A 27207-nucleotide genomic window follows, 5' to 3' on the forward strand; every position below is an offset into this window, starting at 1 on the left:
TAAATAGCATGATTCGATCGTATCTATCATATATGATATTTGTGATACATATTATTTACTACAATGGACGTTTGTAGGGCTGAACAGGCGGTTACGGTCCACATCCGCCTTGGGTAGTTATCGATTTTTAATAACTGCAACCGCAACCACCTAGGTAGTTAGCGGTTATTTTATAATTGGCGGTTAGTGGTTATTCAAACCATAAGCGGTGGTTCCATAACCGTTTTTTTTTATATGAGCCTTTGGGCTTTTTAAGTGTTTTGGGCCATTACTGGACCTATTTTTTGTTGGCTTATTTTAAACGTTTTGGGCCAAAGTGTTCACAAAAAGTTGAAAAGAACATGCTATTTTTTGGGCTAGGCAATGTTTTTGAATAAGACCTGGCCAAAAATATCACATACCACATTATATTTCACATACATACAGTCATACACGGTCAAAACGGCGTCGTTTTGGATGTTATATTCTAATTATTATTAATATAAAATATATAATACATATATTTATATTATTATATATAAGAACATTCTCAATGGAAGAGTCAAATGTTACTTTTATCTAAAATAGCTCTTCAAATGTTTAAAACACCTCTACATTGGATTAGCCAAAAAAAAAAAAAAAAAAAGTAAAATAGATATTTGATTGGAAGAGTTAAAAAAAAGCTAAATGTAGCAGCATTTTTCAATGAAGCTATTTTATTTTTCATTGTTTTTCTCACATGTTTTCTCTTTTTCCCAAATCTTTTCATACTTTTTCTCTTCATGTTCTCTTTTTCCCAAAACTTTTCTCACTTTTAATAATATTTTGATAGAATAGATAGAAATATAGCTAATCGGATGTAGATACATTTAAAAATGGTTTAGTTAAACTAGATAAAAACGAGTTTTGAATAGCCATTTTATATAAAAATATGGCTCTTCCATTGGGAATGCTCTAAAGGTGAGTGGTTAGCGGTTATTATTTGCTTTTTCCTACCACTAAAACCATTAATCACAATAACCGCTTACCAAAGTGGTTAGCAGTTAGCGGTTTGTAAGGTAGTTATAACAGCCTCGTTTGAATACCCACATTTGTAAAAGAATAATGCTACGCTTACTCACATTTCTTTACACAATTTGTTCACACCTATAAGTTGTTTTTAAAACTATTATTGAATATGAGATATATATTTATTAGATTTTGATCAAATACTAATTTTAAAAATCATCTAAAATATAAAAAAATTATGTAAACAAAAAGAGTAAGCGTAGAAAAAGAGAGTAAGTGTAGCATTCTCACGTGCAGGAATTGAATTTAAACTACAACCAAGGTGGGAAGACAAAAAGAAAAAAGAAAATGTTAATTACTTCTTTATGATGAACAATAATTTTTGAGTATTCAAAGCACAAATACAATCGAAATCGATCCCCCTCCAACGGTTTCATTGACCGCCGTTTCTTCATCTTTATAGGCGGACCTTCGTCGTCACCCTTACCTGTCACAGAAAAGCCATCCATCCTTCTCCCAGGTTTCTCTATTCTTTCTTTTCTCCCTCCATTACTATATATACATAAATCTTAACTTCGCGGTTTCAATTTTCTCTGTGACTGTAAGAAAACCAACTTTTTCTTGATTTTTATTTGTTTTTAGGTACAATGAGTGAGAACACCAACTCAGTCACTGACAACGAGAGTCCCAAGGTTGAGCTTAACCCTAACCCTAACCCTAAGCAGAACCAGAAGCGCGGAAGCGATTCCGAGGACCAGCCAGATGGCATCGTTGTAAAAAAGGCGAAAAAGGAGGCCTTTTTCGAGATACAAGCGGATGCCGCGGAGGATAAGGGGTCCAGGCACACCATGGAGGATGCCTGGGTGGTGCTTTTGGACGCCGCCTCCGATTCTCCTGGCAAATTGAGGTCCTTCAAATTTTCTTAATTTTTATTTTATTTTTATTTAAGCTGTATCGATCATACATTAGCTTGTGTTGGGATTCAAATGTGTGTATCTGTGCGTATGTGTCTAAATACATATGATTTTCTGCATGCCTCGGCGAATGTGGAGCTTAAATATACTTCAAAATATAATAATTGACTTTGTGCAAGCACTCTCGGGAAGTTTGTTCTTGAATTTAGGGTTGGACCATCATGAAGTTGCTCTAAGTTCCCAGTAATTAGCGCATAATTTAATTTTGGTAGGTATATGAGTTTTATTTTTCTCTTTTTCCCTATTCTGTTAGGTGTGCGCATTTTGCAATCTATGATGGACATGGAGGTCGGTTGGCTGCAGAGTATGCTCAAAAGCACTTACATGCAAATGTTCTTTCAGCTGGATTACCACGTGAGTTGGTGTGTTAGCTTGGTCTAATTTTCATGCATTTTGTGTATTGATGCACTTAGTGTAGAGTAGATTGAGATTATTAACCTGGTTGATTTTTTTGACATTCATTGACTCATCACAACTGGCTAATTCTACTACCATGGTGCTACTGAAAAAGTTGCTTTCATATTTTATCTATAACTTTTGGTGTTAAAGTTTATTCTGAACTTTTTCCCTCTCTGTCCTTCATTTTCTTTAAATTTTGGCCTTGTGGAAAGCACGTGTCTTCACTTATAGTTGAACTTGAATAGAAGTATTTATTGATCATTTATCACCTCCTCCTCCACTGTGAGGTGGCTTGCGCATTATGGAATGCTATTTTGAGTTGATTTGGGCTTTCCTGGGTTATGCCTAACAATGTGGTGGACTTAATGGCTTGCTGGTGGTTGGGGGGTAATTCAAGGAGTGCGGTTGTCTGGAAGATGGTGCCTCTTTGCCTTATGTGGTGCATATGGAAGGAAAGAAACAATAGGCATTTCGATAATCTTGAGAGGACTTTGGAGGAGCTCAAGTCCTATTTCTTTTCTTCCGTATTCACTTGGACATTTGCTTACTAAGCTCCTTTTGTTATTTGCTATTCAGATTTCCTTTCTCTATTTTCTCCCTAGTCTTAGGCGTTCTCTTGTATACTTCCTATGTACTAGGGCTGTACCCCTCTGCGCTTTTTGATATATACAACATTACTTATATAAAAAAAAAAGGTATTTATTGATCATTTATAAGCAAACAGGTTTCTGATATGGGGGCTGTATTTTGTTGAATCTTGAAGTATCTGGCAGCATTTATCTGAAAAAGAATTATCCGACATGATTTTATCATTTGGGGAAATGATTGTGGCGCTATGTGCATGAAAGAGAGGCCTTGTGGAGAGTCGTAGTGGATGCCAAATATGGCAGCTCGGGGGCGGGTGTTGTTCTAATGAGGTTCATGGGTCGTATGGGGTGAGTTTGTGGAAAAATATTAGGATGGGTTGGGAGAGTTTTCTCTTCATTACAGATTTGAGGTGGGAGATGTTGCCAAAATTAGATTATGGCATGACCAGTGGTATGGGGATCAAGACCTTAAGGATATTTTCCCGGATTTGTATGGTATTGCTTGTGTGAAGGATGCTCCTGTGGCAGGCTACTTGGAGTTATCCAATGATTCTCATTAGTGAAATTTAAGTTTTATCGGAGATGCTCATGATTAAAAAAAAAAAAAAAAACTTGTAGAGGCATGGACTTGAAGACAAGTTTTATTGGGATCCCTCCAAGAGAGGGAAGTTTGACGTTAGATCTTTTTATGACGTTTTTTTACCTTATAATAGCACCCGCTTCCCTTGGAAGATCATTTGGCGGAATAAGGCCACCTTGACAGCGGCGTATTTTGCTTGGACAACCACCCTACGGAAGATCTTCACTATGGATGAACTAAGAAAACGACATATTATTATGGATGACTGGTGTTGTATGTGTAGGAGGAGTGGGGAGCATGTGGATCGTGTTCTTCTATATTATGAGATTGTCAATGCCTTGTGGAGTGTTATTTTCAGTCGTGTTGGATTAGCTTGTCATGTCTAAGAGAGTAATAGACCTTTTTGCTTGTTGCAGAAGGTTGGGAGGCAGTCCTTAGAGCACAACTATGTTAAAAAATGGTTTTGACTTGCCTTTTGAGTGAAAAAATGATAGAAGTATTGAAGACATCGAGAGGAGGGTGACGGAACTTAAGTCTTTCCTCCAAAACTCTTTACCATTGCACGACTGTTTTAGATCTTAATTTGCTTAATTTTCATGATTTTCTTGACTTGTTCTCTTTATTGTAGCTAGATGTTTCTCCTGTATGCTTCCTGTGTACTTGAGTTGTACATTTTGCACTTTTAGTTATATTTCGTTTACTTATAAAAAATGAGTTTATCATTTTTTTTTTCTGGATTATTTCGTCCTCATGTGATGTTATTAATAACCAAAAGAAAGATAAGAAAGGAAAAAGAAAAGAAACACCAATATGTAATTCTCCTCTATGTTTGCATCTTAGCAACATTCCTGGTCATCTGATTTGCCTGAAAGACTGCAGTTTCATTGTAATTGTTTGTACTCTCTCCTCGATTCATATCTCTGTGTTCAATGGTGTTGCAGTTGGATGTAAAAGCAGCCAAGCGAGCTATACTTGATGGTATTAAATCATTTTACACATCTCTGTTTGATAGTAGCTATCAGTAATTTCCCAGTAAAATTTTATGAGATCCTCTTGCTTATTAGGGGGGTCTTATTTGGATTTTTTTTATTCTTTATTTTTTTCTGATTTAGGTTTTCGAAAAACCGATGAAGCTCTTCTTCAAGAGAGTGCTGCAGGTACAGATGAATACTTAAAACTTAAGCCCTTCAACGTTCTTTCACTAGATACATGACTTATATCTTTAATACATTAAGTCAATTTTTAATCTTTTGAAACGATTTGTCCTTAAAAGTTTAATGTTTTGTAATGTTCTCAGAATAAGGAATAGTCAAAGCAAGGATTCTGCTTTATGAGATTAAATTTGCTATACCTATCTATAGATACATACTGCTGCAACTCAATTTTTAAATTAGAAACAGTATTTAGTAGTTTAGAGAGGTGAGGTGGCCTAACTAGTACCTTTGTTAATTCCCAGTGGCTATGAAGCATCAAATCTGTGGTTAATTAATGTCAGAAAACCCTTGTAGCTTTTTCTCTTGGAGTGAAGTAGAAATTTTTTCAATATTTACACTAAGTTCTAGTAACCAATTAGCTAAATCAATTTGACTAAATACTCTAGTGTACTTTAGGGCCAAAGTTTGTCTAATGTTTAACTTGGTAATTTATTCTTACCTCTTGTGCTTTATACAATTTTATCAGGGGGATGGCAGGATGGTGCCACCGCTGTTTGTGTTTGGGTATTAGGACAAACGGTTAGTTTGCAATTCTTTATCTTCTTTTACTGTTCTGCAATAATTAAAATGACTAAATATAAAATCTTTGTTTCAGATAGTGTTTAGCAAGTTGTCTTTCTTTATGTAAGATATAGTCCTTTGTACTTCATTAAATTGCAAGGACTCATATTTATCCTATGGTTGCTTTGATATAATTATTTATGGTGTATAAAATTATTTTATTATGCCACTATGAGAAGGATTGCTTTTTAAATTTTGCATCATAGTTTGCTTGCATAATCTTTGGTGGGTTTAGTCTTATTTCAATTCGTTGAAAGTCTCTTCTATAATTAAGCCTTTTTCTTAAGTACGATTAAGCATATATTTGACACCACAATTTGGTTTTGAGCACTTCATGTATTTGCTAGTCCAACCCTTCAGTATCCTCTAATTTGATGAAACTGAACCCAGTCTGCTTTTTAACCTGGACACGTTTTAATCTGATAAAAGAATTCAGTTTTGTGCTAGTGCCTTTTTTTGGTGTTATATAACGTTTTTGTACAAACTTTGGTGGGTCCCCTTCAAAAGAGTTTTTTTCGTTGTTAGATCCTTCTACAGTGTCTTCTTTCATTTCCCTTGTGAGAATGTTTGGCGGATAAAGGTTCCTTTGAGGGTGGTTTTTTTTGCTTGGTTGGTGGCCTTAGAAAAGATCCTTATCATGAACAATCTAAGGAAACAATACGTCATTGTGGTTGATAGGTGCTGTATGTGTGAAAGGAATGGGGAGTCTTTGAACCATCTTCTTTTCCATTGCGAGGTTGTCAGTGCCTTGTGGGATTTTTTTTTTTTTTTTTTTTCTCTAGTAGATTAGTCGACTTATATGCGTCTTGGTGGATTGTTGGTAGTGCTTGAAGTGCTGTTATGCTGTTATGTAGAAGATGGTGCTTTTATGCGTTTTATGGTGTCTACGGAAGGAAATGAATGACAAAAGTTTTGATGATTGTGAGAGGCCTTTGGAGAAAATTTAGTCTTTAGTTTTCTATACTTTGTATCGTTGGACAGTTTGTTTTTCCCTTGGTGATTAGTTATTATGATTTCCTTTTTCTTTGTTTTTTTTAAATTTTTGAGCTGGGTGTTTTCTTATGTATACTTTCTGTATATCTGGGGGGCGCTTTATGCTTTTAATGATATATCGATTACTTATAAAAAAAAACTTTTTTGTATGTTCTTTGAATTGTAGCAATGTTTTTCCAACCAAATGGCATTTCCCCCCAATATGGGATGACAGGTGAGTGTACAAGTTATATTACGCATAAAAGAAAGTTGTTTTATTGTGACATAAGACATCCTATTGATGGCAAAAGTGTTCATTGGCATGCAGTGAAACTTGCTTTATACATTGCTTTAATATATTTATAGTACACATTATGATGGCTGATATTTTTTTGTAATTTAGTATGATATGTACTTTTTCATACTTCCACTGAGATAGAAGTTTAGGGGTGCCTTACACTTTCAATGAGATTGGCTTATTACTTAAAAAAAAAAAAATACTGAGATAAAAAGGTTTGCCAGTTGGAAAGAGAACTTAGTCATTGTGAGAAATGTGAAACCTGATGGAAAGAGAGACTTGGTTGTTGTAAGAAATGTGAAACCTGATGGAGAATTCCTCTTTGCATTATGTAGACAATCTAGCGTGGGAGGAGTAATCATGTAGAGCTGAATGGAAACTCACTTTAAATTGTTTTCTTATGCTTATTATTTGATTGGTTGCATGCTTTGAGAAGTTTATGTTGCCATTAATTTTAGGATTTCATGCTCTTTTATTTTAGGGAGAGAGTGTATTATAATGATCTTGTGTAACCCCAAGGGGTTGGCTCAAGTGGTGAAAGTCTTGGACTTTGGTGGCATAATCATCAGGTCTAAGGTTCAAATTCCCTTGAGTATAAACAATTCTTTGGAGCCACACTCTTGGCGAAAGCTAGATTTAATCGATCCGTGTGGTTGGAGTGCATTACACGGGTCCGGGGTGAATACACGAAGTGACCCTTCCTTGGAGGAGGGGAGGGTTCCGCATCATAACAAAAAAAAAAAAAAAAAATCCTGTATTGATTCTTTCTTCTTTTAATACAGCTTTTATTAAAATAATACTCCAAACTGAAATTCAAGGTTGTAAAGTCTTAATTATCTGCTGTCATCTCAAATGACAAAATTAAAAACATCGTAGCCTAAACATGGGACAGTTTCAAATACAACCATTGATCAAACCCCTTTAAAAGAACGAGAAGGGGAAAAATTATTACTTTGTTCGGTAGTATAATAAAGTGAACCTTGCTCACACTATACTAACTTGCCTCTTTGTTTGACTTCTAGTCAAAATTATCTCAAATATGTAAAGCCTCAACAAATAGAGTTGCTGGAGATCACAAACAACTACTGCACTTTCTGGGACCAAAGTTTTTGTGATGGTTGTAGACAAGCCTAGTTTTGGGCTCTTAATGAGGCACTCTTTCTCTATCTAGGCTCTCGCTGTGGCATAAAGATGAGAAATGAAAGTTGTTTCTAAGTGTCTTTAGAAAGTTGTTTATGTCATGAATCTCTTAATTGATGATACTGCTGGATGTTGTCTAGGTTTTTGTTGCTAATGTTGGGGATGCAAAAGCAGTGGTAGCACGATCATCTACCGTTGATGGATTACAGAATCAGTTGGATGGAGTAAGTCCACTGAAGGCCATTGTTTTGACTAGGGAACACAAAGCCATCTATCCACAGGAGCGTGCTCGCATTCAGAAGGTAAGGACTGCATGCACACAGATAGGTACAGGCTTCTCAGAAGCAAATGGCAGTACATATATTTAGCAGTAAAGTTGCAGCAATACCCAAACACAGTTGCAAAAGCTTCTGCATCTTTTGTAGAGAAATTGTTAAATATTTTTGACACCCAAACGCTTTCATTTTTTCCTTTGTTTTTTCAGCCCTCATATATTATTTTCCAATTAATGTGTATCTCTACTAAGTAAATTGGGCGATTATAGAGTTATGAGATGTGTGCGTTGGTTAAATGACATTTCTTTCCAAATCATAGACATATGAATATGGTAGTTTGGCAATACATGGAGAAATCAGATGGATAAGCATCTTTTGACATTTATGTGAGATATACTATCGTATATTTCTTCATTTGAATAAAAAGTCAAAGATATAGGGTTGGTTCCAAATTGATTATGAACAGCTCAGCTTGGCTAGTTGAGAAGCTTTTCACCCTTTATCCTCTTTGCTTAGATTTTAAGTGCTCATAACCTGCTTCTAAGATTTACTAAAATAAATTCTGAAGGAAGAATATAATATTCTGGCTAGTTTTTACTCTTAACATTTGTTGTGTATGGATCGTATATCTTACTTTTATTTTTTATATTGGTAAGTAAATAAATTGGCTTATCTATATTCACTTTCATACCTCGAGGGCTGTGATATATTCATACCTGTTATTCTATCCTGTTGGAAATATGAAAAACTAAGTTAAAAGGATAAAAAATGTTCACAAGTGGGCAAAAGGGTGATCCTAAGTTCAACCGTCTGGATGATAATATGATACTTGAAGAGAAGACTGGTTCCAGTCAATACATTGAGAATTGTTACCTATTTATATTTTGTATATGTCTGAATCTACTTTGAACTCCTATTATCTTCTCTTTTGATAACACATGCTTTTGCTATTTCAGGCTGGTGGTACAATAAGTTCAAATGGACGATTACAGGGGCGCCTTGAAGTTTCACGAGCCTTTGGAGATCGTCACTTCAAAAAGATTTTTGATTTCTCTTCTCAGAAAATTATTTTAATTTTTTTTTGATAAGTAATAATCAGTCTTATTAAAAGCGTAAAGGCGCCCCAAAGTACACTGGGAGTATACGAAATGATCACCTAACTAGAAAGGGAAAAGCAACCAAGAAACTCATCGTAACTAATCGACACCGGAAAGACATGCGCAACAATCCAAAGGTACAAAGTATGAAAGCAAGAGGATAATAAGTCTTCCAATGACCCCTCCAAATTTTCAAAACACCTATTATTCCTCTCCCTCCATAAACACCAAAAAAAGCAAGTAGGCACCATCTTCCAAACCGCGGCATTCCCCCTCCTACTCGAAGACCACCAACAGGCGAGAAAATTAGAAACCCGTCTCGGCATCACCCAAGACAACCCAAACCGACCAAAAAAGGCACTCCACAACACAAAAGCTACCTTGCAATGAAGGAGAAGATGATCTACCGTCTCCTCACTCCTCTTGCACAGACAACATCTGTTCGTCACAATCACATGTCACTTCTTGAGGTTATCTAGGGTCAAAATTTTGCCTAAAGCCGCCGACCACACAAAGAAGATCGCCCTCGGAGGAGCTTGTGTTCGCCACACACTCTTCCAAGGGAATCGCCTCCCTTCGGTACTTGCCAAGGAAACAAAGAGAAGCTTGACCTTGAAACGACCTCTTTTAGAAGAGATCCACCACAACCTATCTTCACACCCTCGTTTCACTCGGGCAGAATGTAACACCTGAAAAAAAGAGACAAATACATCCACTTCCCAATCATGAGCCTCTCTAGAAAAACTAATATTCCACTGATGAGAGCCACCCAGCACCTCCAAATGAACCGCAACTGAGGCGTCCTTCGCACAAGCAATACTGAAGAAACCTGGAAAAGCTATCTTGAGAGCTGTATCACCACACCACACCACAAATCATGCCAGAAGCGAACCCTAGTCCCATCCCCCACCTCAATTCGCATAAAGCCTTTGAAAGTGTCCCAACCTTTCCTAATGTTCTTCCATAACCTCACCCCAAAAGTTCATCCCGGCTCCATAGAGCACCACCCTCCCCATAAACTTCCAAACTTCGCATCCACCACAACCCTACACCAAGCATCTCTCTCTGATCCATAACGCCACAACCATTTCCCTAGCAAGGCGTGATTGAATACCATTAAGTTCCTGATACCCAATCCACACTCCTTAATCGGAGTGCAAACCTTCGACCACTTCACCAGGTGGTACTTGAACTCTTCTCCTAGCCCACCCCATAAAAAATCCCGCTGTAGCTTCTCAATGCGCTTAGCAACACTAATCTGAATAGGGAAAAGAGACAAATAGTAAGTAGGCAAGTTGGCGAGAGTGCTCTTGATAAGCGTGACCTTCCACCCTTCGACAAATACAACCTTTTCCAACCGGCCAACCGACGTTCTATCTTCTCGATAACTCCATCCCAAATATGCTTAGCCTTACAAGAGGCCCCCAGCGGTAGACCAAGGTACTTTAAGAGCAAAGAGGCAACCCCACACCCTAGAATACCGGCTAACCTGCCCACTTGCTCCACATTCCCCACTGGAATTAACACGGACTTAGCCAAGTTAACCTTCAGATCGGAGGCAGCTTCAAACAACAAAAATAAACTCCGCAAATAGCGTAGCTGGGCGGGTATAACATTGCAAAAAATCAAGGTATCATCAGCAAACAAAAGATGAGATAACGTAATATTACCGACCTTGAAACCTTCTATTAGCCCCCCATTAACTGCCGCCGAAATCATCATGCTGAAGGCTTCCATAACAAAAACAAACAACAGAGGAGATAGGGGGTCACCTTGTCTCAAACCCCTGAAACTGCTAAAAAAACCATTAGGAGAACCATTGTTAGAATTGAGAACCGTATCGAAGAAATGCAATGTTCTATCCAAGAGCACCAAATCCCACCAAATCTACACCTCTTTAGCAAATATAACAAGAAATCCCAATTCACATGATCATAAGCTTTTTCTAGATCCATTTTGCAAATGACCCCCGGCTCCCCAGGTCTCAACCGACTATCAAGGCATTCATTAGCAATCAAGATAGGATCTAGAATCTGCCTACCCTTAATAAAAGCACTTTGTGACTGGGATATGATCTTATCTGGGACTACCTTCAATCTATTTGCTAAAACCTTGGCTATGATTTTGTAGATACCTCCCACAAGGCTAATCAGCCGAAAGTCTTTGAGATTGATAGCGTTGGAAACCTTTGGAATAAGCGAAATGAAAGATGCATTGAGGCTCTACTCGAACATCCCACCTACATGAAATGCACTAAACGCCTTCATAATATCCTCCTTCATAACCTCTTTGCAAGTTTGGAAGAGAGCCATAGAAAACCCATCAGGGCCTGACGCCTTATTGCCATTCATTTTAAACACTACCTTTCTAACCTCATCCTCTTCAAAGTCTCTCTCCAACCAGCTAGCCTCAACCTCCGAAATGGAATCAAAGGAAATACCATCCACCATAGGCCTCCAACGGCATTGCTCAGTAAAAAGATTTTGATAGAACTCAACAATGTGCTCGCTAATCTCGGTCGGATTTGAAGAGGGATTATCTCCAATCATAAGAGTATCTATAGAGTTGTGCCTTCTATTAGAGTTGGCTATGGAGTGAAAGAATTTAGTACACTTATTGCCTTCCTTCAACCACATCATCCTGGATTTTTGCCTCCAACTCACTTCCTCCATAAGGGTGCAATTCTCTAACTCTCGAACCACCTCCGCCTTCCTTGTAACTTCCTCCGCATCCAAGGCCCTACTTTCTTCATTCACATCTAACAACCGAAGCTCTTCAAAAAGCATCCTCTTATTCCTACCAATGTTGCCAAACACCTCCTCATTCCATGTCTTCAAATTCAACTTTAGGGCCTTGAGCTTGCAAGCAAGAATAAAGCTCGGCGTATCATGGAACACATAGGAATTCCACCATTGTTTCACTAGGGCCACAAAACCTTCTGATTTCAGCCACATATTTTTGAATTTGAACGGCCTTTTCCCCTTTGACACATCCCCCAGCTCAAGAATGATTGGGAAATGATCCGAGCATAGGTGGGAAAGTCTCTTCTGCCAAACCCCTGGAAACCAGTCCTCCAACTCTGGGGAAACAAGAAACCGATCTATCCTTGACCACAAGGGGGGATCATTAGAAATCGACCAAGTAAACGAACCCCCAATCAGGGGAAGATCCATTAGCCCTTGTTCAGAAATAAAGTCAGAAAATTCCATCATTGCCGAATCTAGATGAGCTTCACCTGATCTTTTGCTAGGGAACCGAGTGATAGTAAAATCACCCCCAATACACCACGGCATGTCCCACCAACTTATAACTCCAGCCAACTCCTTCCAAAGGAGCCTTCTATCCCTATTGAGTTTCAGACCATAAACCCCAGCAAAAGCCCAAACAGAATGATCCCCAACATTTCTGAAAGACACCGACATGGTGTAAGCCCCCACCCAAACTTCGACCTTCTCCACCACCCTGTTATCCCATATAATCAAAATACCACCCGAAGCCCCGCTAGAGTCTAAACAACACTAATCCACATGACTTCACCCCCATAAGCTACGGACAACATTGCGAGACATACCCTGAATCTTGGTTTCTTGAAGACAAACAATATCTGGCTTCCAATCTCTGAGCATATTACTCACCCTCAAACGTTTGTCCTTCTTGTTCAATCCTCTCACATTCCAAGATAGAATGCTTAGCTTCATAAGGCTACTACATGCCCCCTCCCCTTTCTGTTGCCATGGCTAGAGCTCACACTTGTAGCATAATAATTCACCGAGCACTCCAAATTCCTATTCTCTCTCCTGCCCTTGGTGTCGTTGCTTGTATTAATAACCATAGCATTATTTCTTCGTTCCTCTTCTAAAAAAGTCAACAGGGCTAGCAATTGCAGCTTATGACCTGTATACGAAATCCCCACATCGGATAAATCTCATTAGCACATTGAATAACCCAATCCGAATAGACCGAAGCACCCCCAGCAATAGGACCATACGTATTCAAAGGAGAAGGCACATCGACATCGCAATGAACCTGAACTTCGTCTCGTGTCTCGACCACCCTGTCTTCCTCTCCAACAGACTGTCCAGGTTCACGTGTCTCCACATCTTCAAAACACTCGAGTCCTAAACTTGTATGGACCCCATTGAGTGGGGGGTAGTAACCAGAATAACCCACAAAGAATCCTTGGTCCGTAGGAATACCCAGCCCCTCACTAACCTGTGCACCTTCCTGAATCCCATCACCAAGAGCCCAAGGCACCAAATCTCTAACCGCGATCACTGGAAATTATTTTGTAGTTTCATAATTCCTTATTTTGTATCTTAGCTCAAAGGATTTTCTTTATTAGATAGGCATTGGCCTCCCCTCCCCCTCTCTCCTTCCTCCCCTTTGCACACATAGGTTCGTATAGGGTGGAGCAGTAGTTGGTATTTAAACATAGTGTGAATACTTTCTTTTCTAGCACTTTTGTCTATAATGCCCTGCCCTGCACCTAGGTTGAATGTGAACTTGCTGTGGAAAGATTTAAAGAAGTGGCAAACTTCTTCAAGCTTGAAGAAATGTTGAAGTGCACATCAATTTTAGTTTCACAATGAATCAAAATATTCTTTATAAAGAATCTGCTGCTCATAGAGTGTTGTTTAGATATATCAAATGGAAGAGAATGGAGTTAATGGTGGAAATAAGTAATTATCAGTGTTCCAGAACCTTGGTTGTTCATTTGAGTGAAACTTTTTTTGGCTCTTTGGGTTTAAATATTTTTTTATGGGATGGAAGACTTCATTGTCTGGTCCAATCTAGCAGCTCCTGTAGATTTTGAAAAGCCCCCCACATGGATCCAGAAAATATGCATTGTGTAGGCTCCTGCACTGCTCTCTCTCTCTCTCGCTCCCCTCTGCACACATAGGTTCATATAGGGTGGAGCAGTAGTTGGTATTAAAACATAGTGTGAATACTTTCTTTTCTAGAACTTTTGTCTATAATGCCCTGCCCTGCACCTAGGTTGAATGTGAACTTGCTGTGGAAAGATTTAAAGAAGTGGCAAACTTCTTCAAGCTTGAAGAAATGTTGAAGTGCACATCAATTTTAGTTTCACAATGAATCAAAATATTCTTTATAAAGAATCTGCTGCTCATAGAGTGTTGTTTAGATATATCAAATGGAAGAGAATGGAGTTAATGGTGGAAATGAGTAATTATCGGTGTTAGAACCTTGGTTGTTCATTTGAGTGAAACTGTTTTTTGTTCTTTGGGTTTAAAGATTTTTTTATGGGATGGAAGACTTCATTGTCTGGTCCAATCTAGCAGCTCCTGTAGATTTTGAAAACCCCCCTGGCATGGATCCAGAAAATATGCATTGTGTAGGCTCCTGAACTGCTCTCTCTCTCTCTCTCTCTCTCTCTCTCTCTCCCCACACGTCAGAATCCACTTAAACATGTATAATGAATTGGGGAAACTTTGTGAATCGCAGGTGGGGGTTGTTGCAACCCCAGATTTTCATTCTTTTGACCTTACAGACAGAGAGCACTTCATTATTCTTGGTTGTGATGGCCTCTGGGGGGTATGTGTTCAATTTATAGTTCTTCATCTTGACACCTCTAGATTATTATTTTCACTTCAATAGCTAGATCTTCTTATTTCGATTCTACTGTTATTACAGCAAATGATATGTTCATTTTGTTTTAGGTATTTGGACCAAGTGATGCTGTTGATTTTGTTCACAAATTATTGAAGGTAAGATCACACCTTGCATTTTCCTTCAGACAAGTCATTAGTAAAGTGGCATTTTGACTTGCTGTGTAACTTGAATTGGTCTATTGTGTAATTGGTCCCATCTGATTGAGTGGACTTGTTTTTCTTTATGCTTATTTAATATATGGCATATTAGGTTCTATTTCTGACTTCCTTAGATTCTATTTCTTCCTTCTTCCAAGTCTATTTTTCGGATGGTTAATGCAATTTGCATTGGAGATAGAAGTATTTTTGAGTTTATCGTATATAAAATTTGATTATAGGCTTCTCTTTTTCTGTGGAAGGCTGGAAGCCATTCACTGTTCAAAACTGCTTTAAGTGGTTTGACTTGTTTCATCAGTGAACTATCCTGCTAAATACACAGTTTTCCACTGTTTTGGTGGACCACATATCAAGTGGGTGTTGTTAGTCATGATCTGTCCAGCGAAATACTGTTGAAATTATCCGTGAAACTAGGAGCCACATAATTTACAGGGTGGGTTTGAGAAAATGTTTCCTGGAACTGCTTACCATGCATTGTTTCTTGTTCCTAATCCATTTTTGTTATTTAACTCTCAAGTTATTTATGTTTGTTGGTTACTTAGAAGGCTTTACATTTGTCTAACAGGAGGGGTTACCGGTCACTGCAGTATGCCGCCGTCTTGTAAAGGAAGCTGTTCGTGAGCGGCACTGTAAAGACAACTGCACTGCAATTGTCATTGTTTTCAGGCACAAGTAATTCCGAAGGCATGAACTTTGCTCTAGTAGAAATATGTTGCTGGTGGCTGTTGATTGCATTGATGTTTTGTTTCGTCTCCGGTTGTGTAAGTTCCTCAGACTGCTCTTGGTTGTCTATTATTGTCAAATATTTTGATGAGTTGCTCAGTTTTGCATGCTGAGTTGGTAAAATTAGACTTTGGATGCTGTTGAATGAAGCAGATGCCCCACTGTTCAAAAAGTTGAAATATCTAGTGATGTGTTTAATAGTTAAGTTTTTTTCTCTTTAAATGGGTGGGTATAATACAATCATTAGATCTTCAAATAATTTGTTGAGATTAACTTAATATCCTGACTGTTGGTATCTAATTCTGCTATTCTTTTGGTGCGCAAAAATGTGCAGGATAAGTGGAATCGTTTGATATAATTCTTGATTTTCAAGTCAAATGTATCCCTCTCTTTCAAGAAAGAGATGCATGCATAGTATTGTCCTTTTTTCTCTTTCGAATAAGAATGGTTCAATTAGTTATACATGGTCTGGGTCGGTGATAGAGTTAAAAGTCATCATGTTCAAATTTCTTTATGCTTAGATGGCGGTCAACAGGGTAGACTCATCAAATTTTACTAGCCAAAAACCACTTTTTTCGCGTTTTAGCTATAAAATTTTTAAAGCTTACTATTTTAGCTATTTCACTATCACTATTTTATTTAAATATTATTTTTAAATAGTTTTTTTTTTTTTATTCTTTGTCTAAACATTTATATTTTTGAATGTTTGTCATTTCCTAAAAGTCATTTATCTTATTCTAACGGTTATATTTTATAAAAATTGTATTTTCCTACCAGTCATATTTTTGTGAATTTGTTTATTTTTCCTGACGATTATATTTTTAAAAACTTCATCTACAGAGAAGTTGGATTTTGGAACCTTGTTGAGATTTCTTAGTGCGAGCCATAACAACTTAGTGTTGAGAGTGATCAACTGACATTGAAGCTTGCTGAGATTCACTCAAAAATGAGTTGTCAATGTTAGCATCTCCCTCTAAAAGATTCATGAACATATTTCCTTGCTCGTAGGAATCCATTCTAAAAGCATATATCAAAACACTTGTCCAAATCAAAGCAGAGTTTTATCTGGCCGAATATAAATATAACCATTTATATCTGTTCTACTGATGGTCAGTATGGCTCATTCACCTTCTATTATCAAAGAAACACAAATACTGGTAATAGCAACATGTTAACTCTACAATGGTAGATGCTATGGTCAATATTACAGTGTCATCCCAAATAATATTTAACGCATAAGATTACTACAAGATAGATATAAGAAGTTGTAAAATGGTGCGGGCATTGCTACCGAAATTTTTGGAGTACAGGTTAATTGTTAATTGCCACCGAAATAATCGCAGGTAGCCCGTTCATATATCTTGTATATATATATACACATATATATTAATATATTACTAAAAATTAGTTATATAAATTTATGTATATTAGTAGAGCATCTCCTAGAGCTATTTTTCATCTCCAACATAATAACCAAACTTTATAGTTATACAATATAGTAGAGCATACAATATGGTTATATGCTATATTGTATAATATGTCTTATATAGTTATGTATTATATATTTATAGTATAGATAAATGTCTAGATGTTTCAATATTCGGGCTTGAACTCTTTTCGGATTATACATTAAATAATTATTTAATAGCTTAACTCGAGCTTGAGTTGAGCCCGGCTCGAATAACATTCTCAACGAGTTCAAGCTAGCTTGCTTGAACTTCCAACGAGTTAGTCTGGAATACACATTTCATAGTTTGGCTTGAATAACCATCTTTGTAAACAAGGCAATCTTGAAATCCTAAAAGCTCAACTCGACTTGGCTCGATTAAAACCCTACTTACAACCATTATCAACACAAGTATCAAATTGGGTTTAAAGGCATCAAATTACATAAATCACCATTCTCATAAGTACAGAAATTACCAGAGTCAGAAATCAGCATCAACACCAAAATAAAGAAAGAAGAAATCAGATCAAATGGGGTTTAACAACTACAAAAATCCAAACTCAAAATTACCATGCTCGGCCAAACTAGAGAGCGACAGAGAGAGAGAGAGAGGTACCGATAAATCTTGACAGCGACGGCGTGGTGATCTTCCAGCGTGAGATGAGAGACGGCGTGGTGATCTTTCCGGTACTCTTCCAACGTGATGTTTGGGTGGGTTGAGAGTGAAAAAGAAATAAAAGGAAGGGAGAGGTGAGTGGGTGAGAGAAAAGGAAAAAGAAAAGAGGGGAGAGAATGAAATAAAAATAATATTTTTTTTATTCTTTTGATGAATAGTGAATATTGTTCACTCGCCAAATTGGTGAATTAGCTTATTACTCATTTTGAGAATTTTCAGCAAATTGGCTCACCAAAATAACTATAATAAGCCTACTAAAGAGCTCACATTGGAGTAGCCATGCAAAATGGCTATGCAAATGAGTAAAAATGCCTGACATCAGCTTATATAAAAAAAAAATGTAACATGCATTTTTAACCCATTTGTGAGCAGTATACTGCTACACTTAGCGGCATTGTTCACCAATGCATTTAATATTTTAGTATTTCTCTCTCCTACTATTTCTTCCTCTCCCGCCTCTCTCTCTCTCTTTTACTTTTTTTTTTTTTTTTTTTACATCTGCGCATCTCCCACTAGAACCTTATTTCTTAATCTGCACTTTTTTAGTTTCTTCATTTGACTCTCTCTCTCTCTCTCTGAGTACTCCTTTTTCTTCATCTGCCGCCAACCTTCCAGTTTCCGCCGACGACCCAAGCCGTTCTGCACCAGATCCAACACTAGATCCAAGCCGTTCCGCACCAAGCTGCCGTCCTTCCAGTTTCTGCGGACGACCCACTACTCGCGCCACCATCAATCTCCAGTCTTCTCTACCTGGTTTTCATCAAAGAATCACCCTTCATCCCCTACCTGGAACAACCTTATCAAAGAAGGAGATATGATCTATGCAAGATATCTTCATCAACCTTAGTGTTGTTACTGTGCATAACAATTATAAATAATATCAAATTGGAAAGAGATTAAAAGCAGGTCGAAACACATATTTATGTGGTTTGACAAGGTGCATACGTTCACAGAGGGTACAATTATATTTTACTATTAATGGTTCAGGGTTATAACACACACACACACACATATATATATATATATATATATATATAGGAAAACCCTAATTGTATGGACTTATATTGAAAGTTGAAAGTACTAAATGTCAAACTTTTGTACGGGAATAAATTGCATCAAACTAAAAATTCGAGATTTGAGGGGTGAAATTGAAAGCTTTTAAAATTTAGGGGAGTCTTATCAAAACATATGGTAGTTCCAGAGTCTTTTGTGAAGTTTTCTTTAAAAATAAATTTCAAAACACATATTTATGTGGTTTGGCAAAGTGCATACGTTCACAGAGAGTACAATTATATTTTACTATTAATGGTTCAAGGTTATAACACACACACACACACACATATATATATATATAGGAAAACCCTAATTGTATGGACGTATATTGGAAATTGAGAGTACTAAATATCAAACTTTTGTAGGGGAATAAATTGCATCAAACTAAAAATTCGAGATTCGAGGGGTGAAATTGAAAGCTTTTAAAATTTAGGGGAGTCTTCTCAAAACGTATGGTAGTTCCAGGGTCTTTTGTGAAGTTTTCTTTAAAAATAAATTTCATAATCAAAGTAGTAATTATCAAACTTTAACTAAAACAAAGAAATTAAAACTAGCAATAAAAGAAATAAACTGTCTGTTGCTGCCTTACTGCGAGAACGAGAAAATCCAGCCTCCAATGAAGTCATGCGCTGGTTTGAGAGACAATTCCGAATCCTTTCTTTAGTCCCTACAACGTCACATTTACAGGAGAAAATATTAGACAACTCAATTGAGAGTTGTCTGCACGTGCACAAATATGAATGTATTAAAGCTGAACTTTTTCAGTTTGTAAGTTTGTTATTTCAGTTTCTTGTATAGTTGAAGTAAGTTGTTAGCTAGGTGTTAGCTGCAGTTACTTGTTAGACGCTTGTTATGCTTATGGCCAAGTATATAAACCATTTACTTCATTGCTTTGTAATCAGGTTGATTATACAAAGAATAAGAGTTCATTCTTTTCTTCTTCTCTCAACCTACTTCTCTGTTTTTCATCTTGTTCTTATGTTTATCTTCTTCTTCTTCTTCCTTCTTCTTTGCATTCCTTTGACATAGATTGCAAAACTTGACATGGTATCAAAGACATAATCACAACTGTGATTCCTCTGCATTTCTGGTTCACCTTCAATGGCACACATTCCATCATCTTCTGCTCATCCAAACATTCCATCCCCAGATGCACATCAAAATGATTTTTCAGCTTCAATGGCAGAAAATCATCCACACACTCTTCCAAACAATTTGGAGGAGAATCTTCCAAACAACTTTTTCAATCCTTTTGCAAACACTCGTCCCATTGATCCATCAAACCCTTTTTTTCTCCACAGTGGTGATAATCCAGGTATCTTGCTAGTTCCTCAGCCATTGACAGGAGAAAATTACAGTACCTCGAGCCGCTCAATGCTTTGTTGCTTTGAGTGCAAAGAACAAGATGTGTTTCATTACTGGTTCTTTTCCTAAACCTTCAATGTTTGAGAGTTATTACAATGCATGGGTTCGTTGTAATGACCTTGTTGTTTCATGGATTCTCAATTCCATTTCTAAGGAGATTTATCCTATTGTCATCTACATCACATCTTCTAAAGTTATGTGGCAGGATCTTAAGGATCGATATTCGCAAAGAAATGGCCTTCGAGTCTTCTAGCTGCAGAAGGCAATCTTAGTGGTTGCTCAGGAGAATTCCTCTGTAAGTCAATACTTCACTCGAATTCAAACTCTTTGGGAAGAACTCAATAACTATTGGCTTCTTCCATCCATCAACAAAGTCTTTTCCCTCATTATTCAAGAGGAAAAACAAAGGGAAATAAGTGCAAGTTCCCTTAGTCATGATACTTCTTTTGCACTCATGACTAAATCACTCATGCCTAACCCTGCTGCCTCATCCATAATCCCTCATGAGCCTATTGCATTCATGACCAAAACCACACCACCAGGGCCTAGGTTTGCTAAGCAGAACTTTAGGAAAGATCTTCCTATATGTTCTCACTGTGGAGTAGTTGGCTATACCATTGAAAAATGTTACAAAGTTCATGGCTATCCACCTGGATTCAAGTTCACACGAATTAAACCCAATCAATTTGATCAACATCATCAAATCAAGTGCAGGGAACTGGTTTGATTTTCATCAATTGAACAATCCTCCTCAGTTGACAATGATTTTTGAGCAGTGTCAGCAATTGATGGAATTGCTAAAACAATACCCCATCCAATCTCCTCAATCCTTTGCTGCAAATTCAGCTGCTAGCACATCAAGTTATTTTCAAAATTGCAATCCCAAATTTTCTATTTTTTTGCTTCTTTTGTTAATATTGTGCCACAATTGAAACAATATTATCATCAAATCAAGTGCAGGGAACTGATTTGACTAAGTTTCATCAATTGAACAATCCTCTTCAATTGACAATGATTTCTGAGCAGTGTCAGCAATTGATGGAATTGCTAAAACAATACCCCATCCAATCTCCTCAATCCTTTGCTGCAAATTCAGCTGCTAGCACATCAAGTTATTTTCAAAATTGCAATCCCAAATTTTCTATTTTTCTGCTTCTTTTGTTAATATTGTGCCACAATTGAAACAATATTATCATCAAATCAAGTGCAGGGAACTGATTTGACTAAGTTTCATCAATTGAACAATCCTCTTCAATTGACAATGATTTCTGAGCAATGTCAGCAATTGATGGAATTGCTAAAACAATACCCCATCCAATCTCCTCAATCCTTTGCTGCAAATTCAGCTGCTAGCACATCAGGTTATTTTCAAAACCGCAATCCCAATTTTTCTGTTTTTTCTGCTTCGTTTGTTAATATTGTGCCACAATTGAAACATAAAACTACTTCTTGGATTATGGACACTAGTGCAACTGATCACATGATTAGTTGCTTGATCAGTTGCTCATCCCTTTTCACTTCAATTACAGCTATAGTCTCAACACGTGAAGTTACCTAACGGATCTATAGCATTTGTCACACACATAGGCACTGTCAAACTTTCAAGCAATCTTACATTGACTGGAGTTTTGTGTGTTCCATCTTTTACCTTCAATCTCATTTCAGCTAGCAAACTCATTAAAAATCTAAGATGTTGTCTCATCTTCTTTGTTAGATATTGCTTTATACAGAATTTGAACCATTGGAGAACGACTGGGGTGGGTAAGGAAGAAGCTGGTTTTTTTTACTTGTTGCAAGAGAACAAGGTTTCTGCTCAAGCTGCTTCCTTTCCTTCCTTTCAACAACATGCATATTTTAATTCCATCAAATAGCCATCACATGATGTTTGGCACTATAGACTAGGGCACCCTTCCATTTCTAAAATAAGGCTACTACATGAATATGTTCCTGAAATTCCATGTAAATCAGATAGCATTTGTTCAATATGTCCAATGGCCAAACAACATAAGCTTCCATTTCCAATTAGTAATTCTGTATCTCTATCACCATTTGATCTCATTCATTGTGATATTTGAGGTCTTTTGGTCACCAAGTCAATAAATGGCTTTGTTTTCTTTCTAACAATTGTGGATGACTATTTAAGGTTCACTTGGGTTCATTTGATGCAACATAAGTCTCAAACTAGTTCCATTATCAAATCTTTCTTTCAACTTGTCCAAACTTAGTTTAAAACTAAAATCAAGTGTCTTAGATCAGATAATGGTGCTGAATTTCAAATGAGAAATTATTTTTCTAATCAAGGCATCATTCATCAACTTAGTTGCGTAGAAACCCCACAACAAAATGCCATAGTTGAGAGAAAACACCAACATCTACTAAATGTTGCAAGAGCATTAAGCATCCAAAGACTTTAAGATGAGAATATGATGGGTTGGTAGAATATAGCAGCTCATAAGGTGATCTGTTTGAAATAAGAGGTGTAGGTATTTTGTTTATAATGTGAGTGGTTGTGAAATAGAAGAAAGTTTGATCAAAGAGCTGTTCCATGTATTTTCATTGGATATCCATATGGCATGAAAGGTTATCAATTTTTTAGCCTTCATGATCATTCTGACATCATTTCCAGACATGCTATCTTTCATTAAACCATTTTTCCATTTGCTTCTCACTTAGATCATTCCTCATCTACAAATCATGATGAAACTATTCCTTCATCCATTCATTTTCCAAATTCCGACACTTATAATATATCAAATTTTCCTTCTAATCTAGTAGAGTCAATACCATCTCCTATTCCTCAACCACAGCTAGTCATATCAAATTCTCACTCACAGCCAATCATTTCATCTTCTTCTGAACCTAATACCTCATTAGACTCAACACCTTATGTTGAACCAATGACTTCCAATCAATTCTCTTTTCCTGAACCAAATCCTTCACCTAATTCTAATCCTTCTTCTATTTCTAGTCAATTGCTTTGTCCACCCATTAGAAAATCCACTAGGGTCAAAACTAGACCTAGTTACTTGCAGGATTATCATTGTCAATTGGTTTCCTCTTCTCCACCCCATCTCCTACAATGTCTACTAATTCATGTAGATCTTATCCATTGCCTTCTTTAGTTTCTTATGATAGTTTGTCTTCATCTCACAAATATTTTTGCCTTAACACTTCACTCAATATTGAACCTAAGTTCTACCATCAAGCTGTCAAAGATGTACATTGGCGTGAAGCTATGTAGGCTGAAATCTTAGCACTTGAGGCAAACTAGACTTGGATAGTTACTGAATTACCTCCTAACAAGAAGGCCATTGGGTGCAAATGGGTGTATAAGATAAAGCATATATCTGATGGCAGTATTGAAAGGTACAAGGCTAGGTTAGTAGCCAAAGGGCACACTCAATGTGAAGGGTTGGATTATCATGAAACTTTTTCACCTGTAGCCAAGATGACAACATTGAGAAGCTTCTTAGTGTTGTGCTAAATACCACCTATATTAATAGACAATATTCGATACGTTTTACTCGCAAGTGCACAAGATCAAAATGATAGTATAGCAGACAAATACGAGATCATTCCCACGAGGATTGGTAATTTTGCTTAGAATGTAATTTCCTATTTAATTAACATAATTAAACTAAATGTCACAGATTTAATTTAATAATAAAATAAAATAAAAGATTAACTAAGACTAAAAATGATTAGAGTTTTGAAATCCACCTTAATCATACTCAAATAAGATAAACAATTTGCAATCGTTCCAATTATATCAAGATACCCAATGTTTGCCAACCTAAGGGATGGTATCTACTCCTTAAGCTCTTGATTTATCTAAGTAATGAATTAGACATATTATCTACTCTAGTTCTTTTCTCTCCCAAAGGATTTAGCATTACACTAAGTTGTTCTTCTAGAGAGCATAAATCTATGGAAATCGACTTAGGGCATGGTATCTACTTTCGGTTCCCCATGTTGATTAATCCAAGAACTTATGATGGGGTTCTTTTGTCAGTCTATTATGCCTAGGACTCAGCCATCCAAATTGACACAAATAACAAATCCAAACACATGTGTATGGTTGTCAAACACATTCATATGAAGAATTCAATTAAACAGGAAATAATCAAGTTAAATATTAAAAATATAATTGTAGCAAAAGTACCAATATTGCAATCCTATAGAGATATGATTAGGGCTTCTGACTAGCCATAATTAAAATAGTAACTACATAATAAAATAAATTGGGGAAGAGAAGAAAAACCCAAAACTCTTCTTGATTTAGCCTTCAGTTCTTTATCCCGAGCTTGTGTCTGATTCTCCTTCTTCTCCCTTCTATTTGGAGGAAGAGAGGGCCTATTTATAAGGTTTGGAACAGCGTTGGATGTTCATATGCAGCCAATCAACTCACAAGTCGAGTTGGAATTAGATTTAGAGTTTGAAACCAAGTTGAAATCGTGTGAAAACACGTCTACTGCAGCCCAGCGCACGAGTGCACAAGATTGTAGGAGGTTGCACATGCTTGTGATCGATCCTTGTGTTGGGCACTCAAGCACAATCCTAGCTTCATATGCAATTGAGCACTAGTGCGCTTGATCCTTGCTGACTTGTGCTTGAGCGCATGCACGCTCAAGCTTAGGCTTCATGCGATCGATCTCAGCTCTTCCAAATAAGTCTTTTAAATGTGGAACTTGCCGAAAATGCTTCCTTTTCTTCAAAACCCTCAAAACTATAAGAAAACATAAAAACAAAGCAAAACATCAAATAATAACAAAACCAAGAGCCTAACATATGTGAATTAAGATGCTCGAATATGAAATATTCAATACTTATCACTTAGCTCTTGAAGCAACTAAATGTTGGATATTCCGTCAATTGGATGTGGACAATGCTATTTTGCATGGGGACTTAGATGAAGAAGTCTATATTGACTTTGCCTCCTGGTTTTGGCAGCAACGGGGAGAGTAAAGTTTGTAGATTAACTAAATCATTATATGGTTTGAAGCAGGCATCCCGACAATGGTTCTCCAAATTTTCTGCAACTTTAATTGACCTTGGTTTTGTTCAATTCAAGGCTGGTTATTCTCTATTCACAAGGCTCAAAGGTTTCTCTCACATTGCTCTTCTAGTCTATGTTGATGATGTAGCGATAGCTAGCAATGATCCAAAGGCAGTTTTTGATTTCATCATTCTCTATAATGATAGGTTTCGTTTAAAAGACTTAGGACCTTTGAAATATTTTCTAGGACTAGAGATTGCTAGATCCACAGAAGGTATTTCTGTATGTCAAAAAAAATGTGCCTTCGAGATTCTTGAAGATTCAGGTTTACTAGCTTCTAAACCTATTAGTTTTCCAATTGAGCAGAATTTGAAATTATCAAAAGATGAAGGTCTTCTTTTATCAGATTCTACCTCTTATAGGAGGTTGGTTGGCTGACTTCTATACCTCACCATCACTAGTCCTGATATAGCATACTCAGTGCAAACCCCAAGTCAGTTTATGGGTGAACCACGACAATTACATCTAGATGCTGCCACAAGGGTTTTGAGATATGTTAAGAGTTCTCCTGCACAAGGTCTAATCTTTCCAGCAAAATCAGACTTTTTGTTGAAGGCTTTTTCAGATTCTGATTGGGCAGGGTGTGTTGATACTCGAAAGTCTATTACTAGGTTTTGCATATTCATTGGTGGTTCATTGATTTCTTGGAAATCTAAGAACCAACAGACAGTGTCTAGATCCTCTGGTAAGGCAGAGTATCGAGCAATGACTTCTACTTGTTGTGAACTAATGTGGTTGTTCTCTTTACTTAAAGATTTTCACGTCTCTCATCCAAAGGCTGCATTACTTTTCTCTGACAGTCAATCTTCTCTCCATATTGTTGTAAGTCATGTTTTTCACGAGAAAACCAAACATATAGAGATTGATTGCCATCTTATTAGAGAAAAGATTCAACTTGGTCTTATCAAAACCTTACATGTTCCTTCCCAACATCAGTTGGCTGATATTTTCACCAAGGGACTTGGCTTCAAAGATTTCAACTGTTTACTCTCCAAGCTGTCTGTCAAGGACATTTGACATCCTTCTTAGGGGGAGTATCAGACAACTCAGTATTAAAACTGAACTTTTTTCAATTTGTAAGTTTGTTATTTCAGTTTCTTGTACAGTTGAAGTTAGTTGAAGTTAGTTGTTAGAAGCTTATTATGCTTATGGCCAAGTATATAAACCATTTACTTCATTGTTTTGTAATCAGGCTGATTATACAGAGAATAAGAGTTCATTCTTTTCTTCTTCTCTCAACCTGCTACTCTGTTTTTTATCTTGTTCTCATGCTTATCTTCTTCCTTCCTTCTTCTTTGCATTCCTTTGACCTAGATTGCAAAACTTGACAGAAAAATCATTTCTTCTCTTTTGTCCTTATTCTAGTTGAACTCCATGGGCTCTCTCCTTCTTTGTTTAGGATTTCTCTCTTCTTTCTGGTCTCATTTGTTGACTTTATCTCATCTCTTCCTAAGCACGAGACCCACTTGTTGCTTTAATTTCTTTTATTTTCTGCTGCCCTTCACGGTTTGCTGTCAGGTCTGACATGTTACTAGAGTCCTTCTCCTCTTCACATACTTTTGCTTTCTTTCACTTATTTTGTCCTTCTCTCATTTTTGTCTTTTCTTCTAACTAATTTGTTTTCTCTTCCCACGTTGGTTCTTATTTTTCTTTTTCTCTTCTTTATTCGCAATAAGTCATCTTACTACAATTCCTACAAAAGAATGATTTATTACATTAATATATGATTTAAACTCAAGTTTAATGATTGAACAATACTTCACAATTAAGTCTAAAATATAAGAATTAGAAAATAACAACCCATGAATCTATGATAATACTTATTTTAATAGATAAAATAGACACATTTAGGCTATTATCGGATACCATACAAGAGAAACTACCTTACTTCAGTAAGAGTAGGCTATCACATATATATAACGAAGTTGGATTACAATAAAAGTCTATTATAGAAATTAACAGCTATGTAATATCTGCAACAATATTTGTTATTGTAACCCAACCCAACTACTAAGTA

General features: G+C 36.8%; 1 protein-coding gene across 3 annotated transcripts; it reads left to right on the forward strand.

Moving 5' to 3' along the window:
- The first annotated feature begins 1351 nt into the window (after positions 1–1351).
- LOC132184165 (probable protein phosphatase 2C 8) lies at positions 1352–15871 on the forward strand. 3 transcript variants are annotated; one of them, XM_059597680.1, is made up of 11 exons: positions 1352–1507; positions 1630–1894; positions 2215–2323; positions 4469–4505; positions 4640–4684; positions 5208–5260; positions 7853–8014; positions 8944–9025; positions 14546–14637; positions 14763–14810; positions 15436–15871. In XM_059597680.1, exons 2-11 carry the CDS (start codon positions 1635–1637, stop codon positions 15544–15546), a joined length of 999 nt encoding a protein of 332 aa, XP_059453663.1. In that variant the 5' UTR covers positions 1352–1507; positions 1630–1634; the 3' UTR covers positions 15547–15871. The 3 variants fall into 3 exon arrangements, with proteins under 3 accessions (XP_059453663.1, XP_059453665.1, XP_059453664.1); XM_059597682.1 differs by lacking the exon at positions 14546–14637 and having other exon boundaries at positions 14761–14810; XM_059597681.1 differs by lacking the exon at positions 4469–4505 and having other exon boundaries at positions 2215–2315.
- Positions 15872–27207: the final 11336 nt, after the last annotated feature.

Source organism: Corylus avellana, chromosome ca6 (assembly GCF_901000735.1).
Source record: "Corylus avellana chromosome ca6, CavTom2PMs-1.0".
Taxonomy (NCBI): Eukaryota; Viridiplantae; Streptophyta; class Magnoliopsida; order Fagales; family Betulaceae; genus Corylus; species Corylus avellana.

Coding starts and splice junctions, on each gene's coding strand:
- LOC132184165 (XM_059597680.1), top strand. CDS start 1,635: ATGAGTGAGAACACCAACTCAGTCACTGACAACGAGAGTCCCAAGGTT. Junction 1,895..2,214: donor GATTCTCCTGGCAAATTGAG/GTCCTTCAAATT, acceptor CTATTCTGTTAG/GTGTGCGCATTTTGCAATCT. Junction 14,811..15,435: donor TTGTTCACAAATTATTGAAG/GTAAGATCACAC, acceptor TTTGTCTAACAG/GAGGGGTTACCGGTCACTGC.